At 31.8% G+C, this 19199-nt stretch overlaps 1 protein-coding gene across 1 annotated transcript; it reads left to right on the top strand.

The window, feature by feature from the left end:
• The first annotated feature begins 11251 nt into the window (after positions 1-11251).
• Positions 11252-14421, top strand: LOC131621844 (transcription factor bHLH130-like). The gene is made up of 7 exons (XM_058892886.1): positions 11252-11476; positions 11730-12338; positions 12753-13093; positions 13184-13357; positions 13533-13598; positions 13886-13954; positions 14047-14421. Exons 2-7 carry the CDS (start codon positions 11807-11809, stop codon positions 14098-14100), a joined length of 1236 nt encoding a protein of 411 aa, XP_058748869.1. The 5' UTR covers positions 11252-11476; positions 11730-11806; the 3' UTR covers positions 14101-14421.
• The last annotated feature ends 4778 nt before the right edge of the window (positions 14422-19199 follow it).

The raw sequence follows: 19199 nt of genomic DNA on the forward strand, positions 1-19199 counted from the left end.
TTAGTCTTATATGGTGGCCTGTGGTGTAGAGCTGTCAAAATGGGCCGAAGCCCATTGGCAAGCCCATCGAGGCCAAAAAAAGTTAGGGCCTGGGCCTTATTTTTTTTAGCCCATTTACTTCTGGGCCTTTTTTAGCCTGGCCTGAAAAAGCCCTGAAAAATATGGGTCAGCTCGTATGGGCTATGGGTAGCCCGCCAGCCCGAATACTTTTTTTATATGATTATAAATTCTAACCCATAAAAAGCTAAACAAAATAAAAAAATGTAATTGGGCCAAGATCCCCTGCCCAAGTTAATATCAGCCTAACATCACACTACATTGCTTATGTTCCGCAGCCTATCACTCAATCAAAACCTAATAACCTAATTTCACTATCGTGAGGAAGCGGCTGCCGGTTGGTGATGTCTTTCAATATCGGGAAGAAGTGACTGGTGATGTCTCTTTGTCTGGTTCTGTTCTAGCTTTGAATCAAAACCTATCGCCACGTTTTGTGAAGCCTATCACCTCTCTCTCATTAGCGTTCTGTGAAGCCTATCACCTCTTTCTCACACGCGTTCTATGAAGCATATCACCTCTTTCTCACACGCGTTTTGTATTATCATGAATATGTTATGTTATCATGAATATTTTGTTATCTTGAATATTTGAAACTTAAAATTTGTTGGAACAAGTTATTTAATTTGGTGTGTTACATACATTGGATAATTTGTGATGTATTTTGGATAATGTTTGAATTAAGTCAATGTGTTGTTTTATATTTTAATTGTTAGCCTATATAGATTATTTAGAAATCCTAATATATATATATATATATATATATATATATATATATATATATATATATATATATATATATATATATATATATATAGGTATTATTGCATTACATTGCATGGTTACTTACAAATGGAAGAAGATTTTTTTAAAAAATGGGCCCGTTTAGGACCGGGTAGCCCGCAGTCCAGACAGGGCTGGACCTGGGTAGGAAAACAAGAGCCCAATTAAATATGGTATTTTGGGCCCGGCCTAGTGAAGTCCGAGGCCCACATGGGCCGAACCCGAGTCAACGAATGAAAATCCGAGTTGACTGGGTTCGAGTTTGGGTGTCACCCAATATTTTGGGTGCGAGTTTGGGTAGTGTGAAACCCGTGACCGAAACCCGAAATCACACCTCTTATATACATGTTATGTATTTTGCTGCGGATTCGGATTTGGATGGAAAAATCCGAACGCAACGGGTGTGGACGTGTATTTTGCCATCCGAACAACATTTGGGTTCGAATTTGAATGACAATTTCGAGTACGAATTTAGGTAGTGTGAAATTCACTTTCGACCCGATTCTTTATCATCCGTATTAAAGGTAAAGCCACTACCGTCTGTTCACTAATATAAAAAAATTGAAAAAACAGGATAAATTAAAAAGAATTCAATATAAAGCATTTAAGGATATATTTCTTAAGGGCATATTAGTCAAATACTCTAGGATGTCTCTTAATAAGAAAAGCCAAAACCTTGTTAAAAAATTAGCAAATAATTTCCAAGATCTATATAGGTACAATTGTTGAAAATAGATTATGTTATCTGAAAATGTGCTTTAGTCTCATGACACCACAACCACTCACTCAAAGAATTTTGTCTTTTTAGCACAAAAGTGAAGTGTGAACAAGATCCAATAATTAATTATGCAAATCACAATCATAAACTGTAATAGGCTGTAAACTCATATTATAATTTTTTCGCTTCGTTGGCCGCATTAATCGCACCCATCACGTTCCTATCTTAACTTAAATTTCGGGTATATCATTTAAATAACCATAAAGAAAAGGGTTTAAAAAAAATTCCATAAATTAATAGTTAAATGATCTAATGTTGATTGATGTTAAATTTAATAGGAACAATTACGGTTTGATTTTCCGTAATTATAATTGTAAGATCGAAATTACTTGACGTCAGAACTCTCATCTGAATCAGACGAGTAGTTTAATAATCAGATGTTGATGATAAAAAAATAATTATTTATATAATTAAAGTAATTATTTTAGTTATCCAATAATTATAATTGATTGAATAAAATAAATAAATGTATTAAGTAGGTCACATCTAAGATAAACATATACTTTAAGTTAATATATATTAAGTAAATAATAATAGAGTGAAAGAACAAGTAAATTAATAATGAAAAGGACAGCTGCTTGCTCCCCTCCCCAATATAATGGGATAGTTGTTGTCGTTACTCTATTGGTTTTATTTTTCTAATTGAAAATAGTAGGATATCACATCCGTGACATTTTTAATATTTTTTCCTTCATATTTTATTCATATGACCGAAACTTTCATTTTTTTTTAATCATTTTAATTTGTATTCATACGACCGAAACATTTATTATATTTTTTAGCATACTTTAAATAGTACCGGTATTAATGTATTTTTTTATTTGAAGTGTGTTTTCCGATTGTTACCATAATAATGTTAGACTTCAATTTTATCGTAATTAGGTTTTTAATTTTTATTATTTATATACAATCTTTACTATTGGAAGAGTTTGAATTTGTTATGAGTCGTCTGCAACATTCGATAACAAAAGCATTCAATTGTCACTTTGAGATCAATCCCATATTATAAAGGTTCAAAATAGTGCAATTTTGAAGGATACCATCGTTTGATATAATCACACGGTTTTTCTCATTCCTCATATTAAAAAAAAGGATTTCTCCTGTCACTAATTATATATATACATCACCAGAAACCTTAAGTATTATCTTCACCATAATTAATTTTACTCTCTTTTTGAATTTATTTATAAATTAATTTGAGCGTTGAAATTTTACTCTCTTTTTGTATTTACTTATTAATTAATTTAAGCGTTGAAATGTTAACATTATAAGTTCACACTTACACTGTCATATAAAATAGGGTTGATTCCGATATTTTGGAGGCCCCGGACAAATACGAAATTTCTTAAGTTTTAATATATTATTATAAAATAAAATTTAATAATATATATTTTTATAAAATAAAATAAAAGTAATAGAACTAGACATAAATAATACTTCCTCCGTCCCACAATTAGTGATCCAGCACACTATTTCACACAGATTAAGAAAAATGTAAAAAAGTAAGAGAGATAATATTGTTTTTACCATCGTACCCTTATCATGTATTGAGAATGCTGAACTTTTTAATAATCAGAGGGTAGAATTGAAAAAAATGTATTGGAAATTGAAATGGGTCATTCATTTTGAAAATTGTTTATAAATATAATTTATATATAATTTAAATTTAATAATAAAAAAATTTATTTGATGATGGTTTTTTAAATATAAAATAAATATAATTTATATATGATTTAAATTTTATTTTTAAAATTTTAAAAAGTTTATGAGATGCATATATAATTTTTTTAGGTTATATATTAATACAATTATTTTTTTAAATTGTTCATAAAAAAGTAAAATCATGAAATTGTAAAAGGAAAAAGCAAAAATGCACGACACACCGTTTTAATTTTGATTTGAATTCAAATAAGTCAAAAAAACATCTTTTGTCATACGATGATAACAACACGCATGGTTATATAAATAAAACTTGTAGAAACTTCTTCAGCATGCCTCGAACCAATCCATCACAATTCTCACACATATCACTTACCACTAGGCTAACGATACAAGTTGTTACAAATTTAGCAAATGTTATATTTATTATCGATTGTTTATTTTTATGAATCTATTTTACCAATTTTTAGGCCCTCGGTTTTTTTTGAGGCCCGGGCCGTGGGTCTGGTTGCTCTGGGTCAAGGCCGACCCTGATATCAGGTACCTGCACCATTACACTAAAAGTCCAATTCATCGATTCATCAACAATTCTAGTTCCTGGAAGGAACAATGGTGTTGTCTATAGGAATTGAATTTGAATTCTTGGGAATTTACACAATTAGATCTCTTTTGATCCAAAGCATTGATCGATGTATTAGTCATACTGACATGGAGGGAGTAACTGCATATCTCATTTCTAAAAGCATCTTGGAATCCTCCAATCCAAATCACCACATATCTATGTCGTAGATGCGATCAATGAAGAATTACTTGGCGAGAGAAAGTTATATCGATCTTAGGGTTTCAAAACCACGAGAAGGTGGACGGATTACCTAATGTGGCTCTACTCGTTCATGTGGATGTATAGATTTATTTATTTCCTGAAGTAAGGAAGAATAAGAGAACATTGGATGTTTTCTTCTTCACGATCCTTGTGAATGCGTTTATAAATGCACTTTTAAAAGGTCATTCTTAGAAAAACTTGATGCAATGGCTTTCATCATCCACTTGAAGTTGAAGATTTACAGTGATTTTGGCGAGCCAGTCTTAATTGTAGTAGACCTGCGTGAAACATGTCTCATACATGAGTCAATATTAAAAAATCCTTTAACAACCATTATCACTTATGAGAGTAGAAGAAAGAAGACATCTCAAGTGATCAATGTAGCCGACCTTAACGTAAGAGAAGATGAAATCCTACAAGATGATGAACTTAGTATGTCCGATAGAACCAACAAGAAGGCCTTGAGGCCGATTCCAAATGGTGAATTTGAATCCATCCAAATCAATGATAATATGGCCTAGTCGGTCATATATTAGTGTAGGATCAAGCGCTTACCACTACGCTAAAAGCAATTGATGTTAGTGAGGGCTCAACTTTATTTCCTTATAGTATGAGCCCTCAAGGGATGCACCTAAAGTGAGGTTTGTAAGCTCTCTCTAGGGGCCATGGATTGGGATGTTAAGCCCTTTCGAATCCCTAAGGGCGACGCTGGATTTATTTATCTAACAATCTCCCTCCCAGTGTCAGCCGGGGGGATTCGAACCCATGACCATGCTCTGATACCACTTGTAGGATCAAGCGCTTACCACTGCGCTAAAAATAATTGTTGTTAGGGAGGGCTCAACTTTATTTCCTTATAGTATGAGCCCTTAGGGGTTGCACCTAAAGCGAGGTCTGTAAGCTCTCTCTAGGCATCATGGGTTGGGATGTTAAGCCCATTCGAATCCCTAAGGGCGACGCTGGATTTATTTATCCAACAATTAGGTGTTGACCTACAAGCCAGTGTGAAGAAAGGCTCGGTTGAATGCTTAAGAGTAAACGGTGACCTATTTACCCCTCCCCATGAGATGCCAAGCGTAGACCCAAGTGTGACATGCCATGAGCAAACATCGATTTTGGTGCTCAGTACGTGTCATAGTGAAGAATGCAACAGACTCCCGAGAAGGTTGAGGCAACTATGAATATAGTTTAGGGTTTGCCGAACAATAACTTTATATCCAAAGTGAAATAATTTTAGTGGTTGTCCAATGTTGTGTTGATCAAGAAGGCATCTAAGAAGTGAAGAATGTGCATTGATTACATTGACATTAATCGAGCATGCCCTAAAACCTTGTATTTGCTTCCAAATATAGATAGGTTGGTGGAAAATTTAGCCGAATACAAGATTTTGTAATTTATGGTTGCATATTTCTGCTATAATGACATACCCATGTATGGACCGAATAGTGAAAAAACAACCTTCGTGATTAAGCAATCCAATAACTAGTATAACGTGATACTTTTTGGCCTGAAGAACGCATGAGCAACATACATGAGGATGGTGAGTAAATTTTTTCAGGGAAGAGATATAAGAAACATGAAAGGTATATATGTAAGACATGATTGTTAAGTCCAACAAAGAGGAACTACACGATCAATACCTCACATTCATATTCTAAAGAGTTAGGCAGTAAAGTATTAGGCTTAACCCTGACACTGTACCTTTGGGGTTAGGGACAAAAAATGCTAGGTTTTTCTATGACATAGAGAGGTAGAAAAGAAAACCTGGATAAGTGTGAGGTAGTCATTGGAATGGAATCACCAACAATAAAAAAGAAGTGATGAAATTGAATAGAACATGGTCATCCCTAAACTTGTTCATCTCGAAGTCAAATCAACACACCTTTCCGTTCTACGAACCGTTGAAGAAAGAGACATTTTTTAAGTGGACCCCAAAATGTGAGCAGGACTTTACATCCCTGGAGAATGAAGAGGACCCTACTAGTACTAACTCGACCATCTTTCGGAGAGATTTTGTATCTTTATTTGGTTGTGTCTTATGAAGCAGCCAGTGGCATCCTTATAAGAGAGATGAACACCGTCCATTGCTAAATCTATTTCATCTCTAAATCCTTAGTTAACCCAAAATGCTCTATCAAAAGATATAGAAAGAGGAATTGGGCTTGGATACTTCCTAGAGAAGACACTTTTTAGATGGTTTCTAGCAAAATTAACTCTACAGATGATAACAACCTGATCTTTTAAAAAATCAAACTTTTGACTTTGAGTTGACCAAATGGAAATAATGATAACTTGAGTATTCATGACTAGATGGTAACGTAGGTAGCATGTACAAACAAGTACTTGTGGGAAGTCTTCATGATGTGTGCCTAGAGGATGCTTCATTAGATGTAGTACCAAAATGCTTATTGATCATTGTGTAAAATGATATCTTCTAGATTTGACTTAGGACCAGATTATCATTTTGTAGAACTTCCTTACTTTTTCCTCTTTCCATAGGATACATTACCTTAATTTATAAAAACTTTCTACATTTGTTAAAAATGGTAGACAAAAAATGTTATTTAACATTGTGTTATAATAAAAAACACTTTAAAGAGCATTGAAAGAATTCTGTAAAAATTAGAACATAAGAACCATCGTCTAAAAACGAGAAAAATCCGTTGAAATTCTCACACTTTTAAAACATGTCACTGTTGATGTCCCAACATCAGAACATGATGTCAAGATAGATGTTACAACATCTATTGACAGACATAACATAACAGAATAAACCAAACTGTAAAATATGCATAAATAAATTGCAAACTGGTAAATCACACAGTCAATTGTTAACCCAGTTCAGTGCAACGTCACCTATTCTGGGGGCTACCAAGTCAGGAAGGAAATTCACTATGATAGTATTAGTTCAAAACCTAAACAGTCTCAGCTTACAACTTCTTGCATAATTCCTACCTTGTGCAACTTCTACCTAGGAACCTCTTAGATATGAGACCCCCTCTCACTTCCTACTATCATCACAATGATAAAAATAGTTCCAATCCCAGTTACTGTTTTAAAATAAGTTACAATCCCAATGACAAAACAAGTCACAATCCCAATGACAAAACCAAACACAATCCAAGTGACTAGTAACCAAAACAAAATATTACACTTCGAATAAAAAACAATACTTAGTCAAGAACCTTAACTAAGAACAATACTTGATCTTTCTTAAAAGCTTCAACTAAGAACAATATTTAACTCAATGCTTACAAGATTTAAGAGTGGGAACAATACTCAACTCAATATAAGAGTTCTAACATTCCCCTAATTTTACAATTGTGAAAGACTTAGTTACGTTAGGTCTATATTCCTTTTTAAATACTACTCAACGGTCCATGAGCCTCGGAATCTTCACCCAAATATTACTTGATCCACAAGCTGAGAGCTACACAACTTATGCAGAGAATATCCTTAAATCTTGGCACAAAAAATTAAGTTTCCTAAATTGTCTCAATATCCAATTTTTAGAAACTTATGTACAGCTGGAGATTAGGTCACTTGTTCCAGATTAAATCATCTTGACGTGCAAAAATTATTAAGATATATCTAAAAGAAGTATCACAAAATCAAATCAAATCAGTCAATATTTAAAACAGTTTGTACTGATGTGCTAGTTCAACATGTTGCAAAATTTGTCAGAATATTTATCTTCAAAGAAACCTTCACACTCTGCTGAATCAGCTTGATTAAGATGTTATGACATCTTGCTCAACATCTGTCATGAACCATGATTTAGCAAAATTGTTGTCAATCTAATACCATGGTTTTAACATCCGTCAAACCTAATTCACCCCTTTTAGATTGTGCATTCAATACTTAAATCCTTCTCTTCTCACAAAGTATTAGATGAATATATTAAGTGTGATTAATTATACATTTTAAAAAATAAAGTTGATGATCTTCAAAATACACTTGATAAATTCACTAAAGAAAGATATAACTTGAATCTTTTGTTAGGTAACCAAAATGCCTCTTATAATAAAAATGGTCCTTGTTATGAATCTAAGAACTACAGTAAAAGCTTTAGCAATATTTATAATACCCAACCAACTTCTAAATGAAAAATCCTAAAATGCAGTTACTGTAATAAAGATGGCCATATTTCTAAGTTATGTTTTATTAAGAAAAATCATGAAAGCAAGTAAGGATATCCCCCTCGTATTTTTATAAAGAACAATGTGAATGTAAAATTAGAAATTAGCTTGCTCATAATATGTATTCCACTAACTTCAAAGGACTAAAAAATAATTGGGTACCAAAAGTAGAAAAGTTAAATGTGATTCAAATATGCTTGGCATCTTGAATTCAAAAGATCATATCGATAGTGCTACTCAAGTCATACAAATGAAGAAATAAATTTGTTCTCTTCAATCCTACGAGAAGAGAAGTTTTTTCACATAACAACAAGGAAAAATCCTTGAATATGTGATTTTTGGTAAGATCCCTAACCCTACCTTTAGGTTGTTCTAATTGATTAAAATTTTATAGTTCAAGTTACTTAGTATTAAGTAAGTTGTGTAACAAAGGTAATAGAGTAGGTTTAATTCTTCCATAGGAATAGTTATTAAAGCTTTGAAATAAAATCTTTTTCCTCTTTTAAAACTTCTTTTCGAAAAGACCATGACTATAGAAGAACTCATATATATTACCTTTGTTGAACTAACCCCTAGTAGGTAGAAGTAAATGTTATTAACTGTGCAGGTGTCTTCCAAAGGAATGTAGAATGACAAAAGACCATCCTATTCAGAATGTAATTGGAGATATTTCTAAGGGAGTTTTCACTCGATGCTTCCTTAATAAGGTACATAACTTTGTGGCTTTTGTTTCACAAATCAAGCCAAATTAAATTGACGAAACTATAGCTCATGAACATTGGTCTTTTGATATGCAAGAAGAGTTAAATCAATTTAAAAGAAATAATGTTTGGGAGTTTGTTCCCAAATATTCATATAATCTAGTGATTGAAACCTAAGTTAGTCTTTCTCAACAAGCTTTATGCTTTTGAAAATATTTTGAGAAATAAAACAAGTCTCATTGCGAAAGGTTACAATCAACAAGAAGACATATATTTCGATGAAACTTATGCTCATATAGCTCGATTAGAATCCATAAGGATGCTTCTAGCTTTCTAAGGCATTATATTTTCTTAAACTCTTTCAAAATGCATTATGTCTTTGAGATTAGCCAATTATTTGAAATATAATCGGTTCATATTTCAAATATATTTTCAAGAACATAATCTTTATGATTATAAGTAGCCACCTAGACTAGTTATCTAGCCAATTTCACAAAGATTACAAAAAAATGGGTCCTGAAAAACTCCCCCATCCTTAATAGAGGCATCCATTCTTTGACATTATCTATTAACTATGTGTTCCCCTTTGTCCCACTCTTGGAAGAGCTATGGTGGTTTGACCATAAGACTCCATTTGTTAGCGTTGCATCCACATTACTATTTCTTATTGGAAGTAGCAACACACTCACTAACAATAGACCGACCTTTATTGAGAGAGACATCAACTCTGCATTAGAAGTATATGAAGTTGATATAAGAGACAATATATGACATCAAATTGAGCTTTGGGCACAAAGAAAAATTATCCCCGATGCACGAGCAACAAGACTTCTCTTGAATCAAAATAAGAGAACAAACAATTGATTCACTAAAAAGAATCAACTTCATTTTTCCCGAGAGTAAATGGATGATATATTTTCACGACAGGGTTCCTAGGAGTCTTTGAAATGTAAGATTTTGAATAGTTCACTAACAGCAGAGACCACGACTTTGCCTCTTTGTCCCTACCAGGTTCTTTATCTACAAGAGCAAAGGTACCTACAGGAAGACGTCCGAAATTTTGGACCCCTAAAAAGAAAATATCTTTTTTGATAATGAGAGTATTCAAATTCCTAATATAAGGCTTAAAAATTGAACAATAATCCATACAAATTAAGGTAGGAAACAATGTACAAAAGAAAATAGATAACAAAAATGAATAGTAGAGCCAATTGACTCATGATTATTTATGTGGAAAACCATCCAATGATAAGACAAGACACTAACATAAGTAGTTATGAAGTCAAAATTATTGTTAGATAATTGAATCGACAAAAGTAAGAGAGGTTTTGACTAGTCTAGGTAGGGTTTATTAACAATTATTTTTCTATTTTATGGCACAATGATGATCCAATTTAGGTGCAATAATGATTGATTATGTCACGTCATCGAACAAAATAATTGATTTGTCAATAATATAATGCATTAGAGAATTTGTTTACACCTAAAAATAGATTACATATCAAGCAAAATGGACAAGACAGTTGATTAATAGATATGCAAACTCCCTTTAGTTTATAGCAAGTTAGACATATATGAACATAATCAAACGTGAGTAATCCAAATCTTTCTTAAGCATACTACGATTTATTAATGTTACTAGGACTTTTATTTCCGTCAAAACGCAGTAAAACTTTGCAATTGGGCATTATGATCATATTGCATGTTGATAATGCAATTAACCAAAAAGAACAAAGGTTGCAAAACTACACTACAAGGAAATCTACATACATAAAGATAATATCAACATGCTACAAAATAGAAACGTCAAGTTGAGCGTAGACGTCATGATCTTCTACTAAGGGAAATTGGCACATTATCCATGTAAATAGGTGAATATTGCTAAATTTTCTAAGTCATCGCAGATTAACCAACAAAATTAATGTTTGTTTATTAATATACTAACTTTATAATTATTTTAAAAGATGATAAATCAAATCTTAAATCCTAAACAGTAAACCATATTAATCTTAACTAACTTTTCCTAACTTTTAATTTCTGCAATATATTTTTTTTTATCTAATAGCACTATTTATTTAAACTAAAACTTTTTTTCAATTCAATTTCTATTTTCACAATTTTCAAAATGTACCCTTAAAACAATATACTATCACTTTTCTAGTGTGTTCTATGCAACTCTGTAGCCAATAACAAAGTCCACTTCACCTGGTATCCTTCCAATTTTATCAAAACCTACATTACTTTCCCCAAAACTAAATCATCTTTTTCCCCTTTTCTCCCCTGTCAACTCCTCACGTGTCACCCTCACTCTGTTCCCAAAATCAAGGACATTATAGTAAAATTTATTACACCAAATCCTACCACCAAAGATTTCTCACCATGTTTTTCACTTTCCATTGGCTACACTAAATTAATTTTTTTTCTTTTTTCCTTTCTTTCTCTTTCCAACAACACAATACAGCTAAAAGCATCTCCACCACCCAAACCACAACAACAACATTAACAGAGTAATAAAAAGTGTTCTGTTTTTCAAACAGAGGTTGGTGTTCTTCTTCTTGTTCTCTTCATTCATTTTTTTTATATAAATAAATAAATAAATAAATAAATAAAATTATTATTCTTCCCTTAACCTTCTCTATATAACATAAAAAATATTCATATTTTTCTCATTATTTTTTTTATATATATTTTTCTTCATTTTCCATTCCTCTGTTTTGTCCTGTTTTGATATAATCAACCTACATCACACTTCAAACTCCAAAAAAAACTGAGTTGTTTTTTTCTACTTATAGATCTGAGAAAAGGGTCAAAGAAAGTTTAGTTTTTTTTGAAGAAAAATTCTCAAAGAAGAGAATTCAAGTAAAAAGCTATGGAGTCAGATCTTCATCAGCAGCAACAACCACAGGCCAATTCTTCAGGTTTAACTCGTTACCGATCAGCACCAAGTTCATATTTCAACAACATCATTGACAAAGAATTCTACGAGCATGTTTTCAACCGACCTTCAAGTCCAGAAACAGAGCGAGTTTTTTCAAGGTTTATGAACAGTTTGGGTTCAGAAGAAGATTTACTCGCTCAGAAAATTGCCGTTGAATCGACAGTAAAAGAAGAGGAGATTGTTAATGTTAACATTAACCAACATCACCAACAACAAGAACAGGAACAGGAACGAGAACAAGAACACATGGTTCAACATAATTATGAACACTCTCATGGTTTTTATCAAACCTCAGTGATGCCACCTTTGCCAAACCAGAATGTTGTTTCTGGTTTGGATGGAGGTTTTTCAATGGGAGTTAATAGGTTACAGCAGATGAAGAGTCATGGTGGGAATAATTCTAATCTTATTAGACATAGTAGTTCACCAGCTGGATTATTTTCTCAAATCAACATTGAAAATGGTATGTAAAATTTCTAATTTTTTTATTGATTTTAATTTATTTTTCCTAGAAAAAAATTTCATTTTTAAATTTTGTTCTCAGGGGATTTATGATGCTATAGTATATTTTAAAGATCTCTTTAGGGTTGTTGCATGTATTCTTTAATATTTACTTTTATGTTTGACATTATATTATATATTTTGTATTCACAACTTGTCCATATACATCTGAAAAAATGTGTTTCTGTGTCCGTGATAGTTTCGAAAACCGACACTTTGATTATGTTCAATTTATTATTTTTTTAGAAATTGTTATCGATGTTGATGTCTAGGGTCAGTGTCGTGTTTGGTATCCGTGATATATGTGTCTGTGTCCGTGCTTCAGTGAAAAAAAGGCCTAGTGGGAATTTTAGTTATTAAGCTTTATTTTTGGCAGGGTATGTTAGTATGAGAGGAATGGGAAATTTAGGAGCTGTTAATAGTTCTATGAAAGATGCAAAATTTTCTAGTGGAAGGAGTTTGAAGAATTCAGCAAACTATTCATCTGGGATAATGTCAACAATAGCTGAAGTTGGGGACAAATGCAATGAAGAAAATAATCAAGAAAGTGAAGTTTTTGGTGAAAGTCATCATGGCAGCGATTATATCGCGGATTATCAGGTTGATACTTGGGATGATACTGAAATGATGTCTGAAAATGTTGGTGGTTTGAAAAGATTTAGAGATAGTGATTCAAAACAACAATTTTCTGCTGGTTTTAATGCAGCTGCAGTTCAGGTAGATTACTATGTAACATGGTTTAATCGATCTTGACCGTTAATCTGAGATTGCCCGATAATTTGACATGATTTTGTTGTGGTTGATTAGAATGAAACAGGAGGAGGACATTCGTCTTCTCCATTGGCTCATCAGTTGAGTATGCCAAATACTTCATCTGAAATGGCAGCTATTGAGAAGTTTCTGCATTTCTCAGATTCTGTTCCGATGAAAATTCGCGCTAAGCGAGGTTGTGCTACTCATCCAAGAAGCATAGCAGAAAGGGTACGGATTATTGGTTTAAGGTTATAACTTTTTTTTTATCTTATCAAGAAATAAGTAAAATTTGATCAAGAATCGTTCTAGCCATGATCGACATTAGGGTTTTCACAAACAATTCGTTTTTAACTGAAGTTTATTGAGCCAGATGACTTAACTTCCGTTCATCGCTTGTCTTCAGGTTAGAAGGACTAAAATTAGCGAACGTATGAGGAAGCTACAAGATCTCGTCCCAAACATGGATAAGGTATAAAACACAATATTTTTTTACGCAATTCAGCCAAATGCGCCTACGTCTGCGACTACATAACAATTGTAGTTCCGTATTATTATTTGAATGAATTAGGGTTTCAGCGTTACAAATAACATATACAATACTAAGGTTTATATTACAAGAATATTCCTGAACCGTACCGCAAATCTTATGTGATTATGAGCCATACTCAACCGATACAATGCTTAATGATTGGTTTTAACCTTTGTAAATTTGTGAATGCTTTAAGGTACAAAGTTGGTTCTTTTTTATTTTTGCAGCAAACAAATACAGCAGATATGTTAGACTTGGCTGTGGATTACATCAAAGACCTTCAAAAGCAAGCTCAGGTAATTTCAAAAGCAATATCTCAATCATATCAATATCTTAAAATAGATTATTATCTGATTAATTTTGTTTCCTCACATGACATGTTTTATAGAAGCTTCAAGATTGTCAAGCAAAGTGTACTTGTTCACACAAGAAGCAACAATAACATCAAAGAATGAATGTATTTCTTTCTTAGTCAATGTATAGATTTGTAATAATTAATTTGGTCACCAAGTTAAAAAAAAAAAGAAGCTAGCTAGATTAGCTTTAATTTGTTAATGCATTCACCCTTTGATGTATATAAAGAAAAATGATAAATGTTGTAGGGTGACATTTTGTTGAATGTTTATGGAAGTAGATGTTATAGGTAGGGAAGAAAAATGGGTTATAAAAGTTGAGTGTTAATTGGGGAAGCATGTGTGTACAAAAAGTCTATGTGTTAAGTAGACGTAATTTGAGAATTTAGGGTCCATATTTGGTGATGAAATGTGTGGTTTTGCCGTAACAAATAATGTGTTTTCATTTCACATTGAAATTAATGAATGAATGAATGGCTGGCATTTGATAATATGGGAGGCGCCGTGACACCGACATTTTTTTGTTGGATGTGATGCTATGATGTCTATGTGTGAGGCTTACCATTTACATTACTCTTTTCAAACAAATAGTAATCAATGTTGGTTTTTTTTTATTGCATTTTGGTGTTAGTTATTTAAAGTCAAATGAGTATCATCTTTCACTTCTTATTTTTTAAGCTTAATGTAAAGAGAATATACTTGTGCTTAATCATAAACCTATGTTGCCATGTTTAGATGATATATCATTTCTTAAAGTATCAAGACAAATGTATATACATATTAGAGTATCATTGATTATATGTAAAATAAACTTGATAAACTTGCTTGCATATCATAGTCGTCTCAAACTTTTTGAGAGACATTGGATAAGAAACTGAATATAACTTCAATTTTGTGAATTTTTTTTAAGGGATTCTAGTTAATTGTGTAATATGTGTATAGAGATTTTTTTTCTCTATATTTTAATCATAAAAAAATGTGAGATTATGTAGGATAGACTGTCTTGCAAACCTTGACAGACGATTTTATTGTGTATTATTTGTCGAAAGGTATACTCTTTTCTACTCATTTCATACATTGAGTTTCTTCTTAAAAAGCTAGGTTTAATTATAAGGGATGAAATGTGACCTATTATATTAATTTACAAACTACACACTATTTTTTAATAGATTTAGACTGTGTTTGGATAGACAGTGAACATAATTGAGTTTGGTAAAATTGATTTTAATAGAATTGAGTTTAGCTGAATTGATTTATGTTTGGATATATTTATGTAAAAATGAGTTGAACATTAAGTTTTAGCATAAAAATCATCTAGAATCAATTCCGGAGGTAGAAGCTACAAATTCTAGCATTAAGTAGATTCAATTTTGAAGGCAAAATCAATTCTACTTTAGATACAACAAACATTTCAAAATTATTCTGAATCAATTCTACACCTCTAAAATTAATTCCGACTCTTCCAAAAACCAATTCAAACATCCTATTATTTTTGGAGCTAATAAACATATTGAAATATAAATTAATTCATTTCATATTCAGCTTTTGTCAAAACTCATTCAAATAAGTACTATTCTTTCACACACACTATACTATCACTTCAATAGCCATGATAATCATAAATATAGAGATGAGAATAATTTGGCTGAGTTATCTATGGATGACCAAAAATAGAAATGCATTGTAATTTGGGCTTGATGATGATAAAACTGTAGAGTACCCTTTATTTTGTTTTTGTTTTTGTTTTTGTCAATGGAGTTAACATGCTTTAAAGTGAGAAAGTTAGGATGAAAATGGGATCAGGATCCTCTCCATTTTCCTCTCTTTCCATTTTCTCCATTATTATAGTTTTATATATAAATAACACGTATTTTCATGACATGCGACATTTATTTCACATTTATTTAATTTTATATACTCAAAACTATAATAATGGAGTCTTCCATTTCTTTTAAGAAATGGAGAGGATCTTTACCCATTAAAATGACACAACTAGAAGCAATGGACAAAGTGTCAGCATAAGCATATCTCTATTGGGCCAAAATGTGGGGTCCAAATCTAATTTCATTTAAGTGAAAGCCATGTCACATATGATGTCAGAAACCTAAAGTTAACCCTAGAAGTTATTACTGTGAGGTTGTTGTGGAAGGTAGATTCAGTGTGAAACATGCAACACCATTATTTGAAGTAATTCAAAGAAAAGTAAATAAGAGTGCAGTAACTCACTTACCCTAGAATGTACTATAGAACAAGATGGAAAGTACACAATAATAATAAAGAAAATGGAATTTGTATTCATGTGAGGCTCGTGGATACACGTGGGAGCTTGAACTTTTTTTGCTAGGGGGGTCCCTTGCTATGGCTATGTATGACTTATAAGAGTGTGAGGTTTGGCATCTACTATATGCTACTATTAATGGAATTAATCTTTTTCAATGCTTCGGATTCATATGCTCACTTATATGGGATGAACATGACTTATAAAAGCTCACTCACTTACATTGTGTGATATAATTGAAAAAAAACTATAATTTGAAATAAGTTTTTCTTTTTTTAATTGAGTAAAAACTTGTTTATTGAATAATATATGGTGATTTTCATATGTTCTATGGTGGTGTCAATTAATATACAAGAAAACTCAATATTTGCTCATCATATATATATATATATATATATATATATATATATATATATATATATATATATATATATATATATATATATATATATATTGGTTCCTTTTTCAAAACAGGTGCTACGTCAAATGCTACTAGTGCAAAAGTTAACGCCATTTCAAAAAATTGGACGGAAAAGACTAACGTGGATCTTTTTAAATAATTAAAGGATCTATTTTAGAACTTTTTAAAGATAAGAGACTAGAATGGACTCCGAGATAAATTTAAAGGAAAAAAAGAGTATTTAGTATATATATATATATGATGAGCAAATATACACAACTTAACCAAGAAAAATGTATGATTTTCAATCTATAGTTTTATCTCTGAAGTTAAATATATCGAGAGACTATCTAATGTGATGCTAGTAAAAAAATCCTCTTGAAAATGGAAAATGTATATAGATTATACCGATATGATAAAGAATGTTTCAAAGACTCGTATCCACTATTGAGTATATCGAGATAGGTCAACCTCTCTCCTGAGGTAAATGAAGGATTAACTAAATGTTTGAGAGCCAACGCTGATCTCTTTGTCATCTCTCCCCATGAGATGTTTGGTATAGGTCCTAGTGTAGCGTGTCACCAACTAAACGTTGATCCAAACACCTGGTAAATGTCCTAAAGGAGAATGAGACAATCTCCTAAGAAGGCAGAGGCGACAACAAAGACAATCAAAAGTTTGTTGAACACATATTTTATCTCTAAAGTGAAATACACCTAGAGACTATCCAATGTGATGATAGTTAAGAAATTCTCATGAAAACGGAGAATGTGTGGAGATTTTACCGATCTGATAAAGCATGGCTCAAAGACTCGTATTCACTATTGAGTATAGACAAACTGGTCGATAATTCATCAGGCATAACCTTCTATCATTTATGGGTGCATACTCTGTCTAAAATCAGATACCTATGTATGAGCCAGATAGAGAGAAGACCGCTTTCATGGCCGAACAAGCCAACTACCAGTAGAATTTGATTCCCTATGGTTTGAAAAATTGCATGGGCACCATATCAAAGGATGATGAATAAAGTTTTCATAGAAGAGATAGGTAAAATATTAGAAGTGTATAAGGATGACATGATCATCAAATTAAGTGAAGAAGAGTTACAAAACCAACATCTCACACGGGTCTTTCGAAAAGTTTAACAGTATAATATGAGGCTCCATCCAGAGAAATGCACCTTCGAGGTGAAAGTCAGAAAATTAATAGATTTTTATCTTATAGAGAGAGGCATAGAAGAGAATCCGAGCAAATACAAGGCGGTCATTCAAATGGTGGAGTCTACTACAAAAAAGAAGGTCATGAAACTGAACAAAATGTTAACAGTGTTGAGTGTAACACCCGTAATTTAATTAATTATTTAATTAAATTATTTTCGGATTATTTTCGAATTAATTGTCGAAGTTGTGAATAGTTGTGAATGTTGATTTAAGTTGTCATGTTGTTTGTTAATTTATTTAGTTGATTAGTCGGTCGATTACTAATAGTATTATTAATATTAATAATAATATTAATATAAATATTTCTGAATTATTTTTGATTTATTGTTTAAATTGTGAAATGTCAATTTAAGTGTTTTGGTTGCTAGTTGGATTAATAAGTTAAATTAAGGCTTAAATGCATTTTTGGTCCCTGTAAGTTAGCGAGTTTTTTATTTTTGTCCGTGTAAGTTTATTTTTTTTGGTTTGAGTCCTTATATTTCACATTCATGTTTGTTATAGTCCCTAAAATCAAAATCAGTAGAAAAATTCGCAGGAAAATCTGCAGGAAACCTGCAGACTTTCCTGCGGATTTTGAGTTTAGGGACTAAACTGCAAGCAAAAAGTAATATATAGGGACTCAGACCAAAAAAATAAACTTACAAGGACGAAAATAAAAAACTTGCTAACTTACAGGGACCAAAAGTGCATTTAAGCCTTAAATTAATTAGGTGATTAATTAGTTGATTAAGTTGTAGAAATAGTATTAAAATATACTATATTATTTATATGGGCTTATGTGATGGCTATAAGTAGTAAAGTGAGTGTATAAAATGGTTAGGCCCAAAGAGAGAATAGAAAATTATATTAGTTAATTAAAATAAAAGGAGAATTAGAAGAATTGGATGTGAGAGTGCCGAGAAGAGGAGAACCAAAAAGGGATAAAAAGTTAGGAATCTATCGGAAAAAATTATAGAGTAGTCTCCAATCCAAAGTAAGGATGAAGTTCTGACTCTATAATAGAATATATGATGAATAGTATTGTGTGAGATTGAGTTTGTAAAATTACTTCTGTTGTGTTTGGTATTGAAATTTAGTGATTGCCAATAATTGTTGTTGTTTATTATCGTTGTGCGATAATGTTGTTGTTTTGGAATTAATGAATATTGACTGTCATGAGATCGAAATTGATTAAAGTCTGTGTTGCTAGAAAAAAAAAAATAAAACTAATAATTATTCAAGTATGTAAGTAGAAAAAAAAAAAAAAAACTATGGGGACGTCCGCCCCATTGTGTGTGTGCGCGCAAG

The sequence above is a fragment of the Vicia villosa genome, unplaced genomic scaffold, assembly GCF_029867415.1.
Source record: "Vicia villosa cultivar HV-30 ecotype Madison, WI unplaced genomic scaffold, Vvil1.0 ctg.000011F_1_1, whole genome shotgun sequence".
Taxonomy (NCBI): domain Eukaryota; kingdom Viridiplantae; phylum Streptophyta; class Magnoliopsida; order Fabales; family Fabaceae; genus Vicia; species Vicia villosa.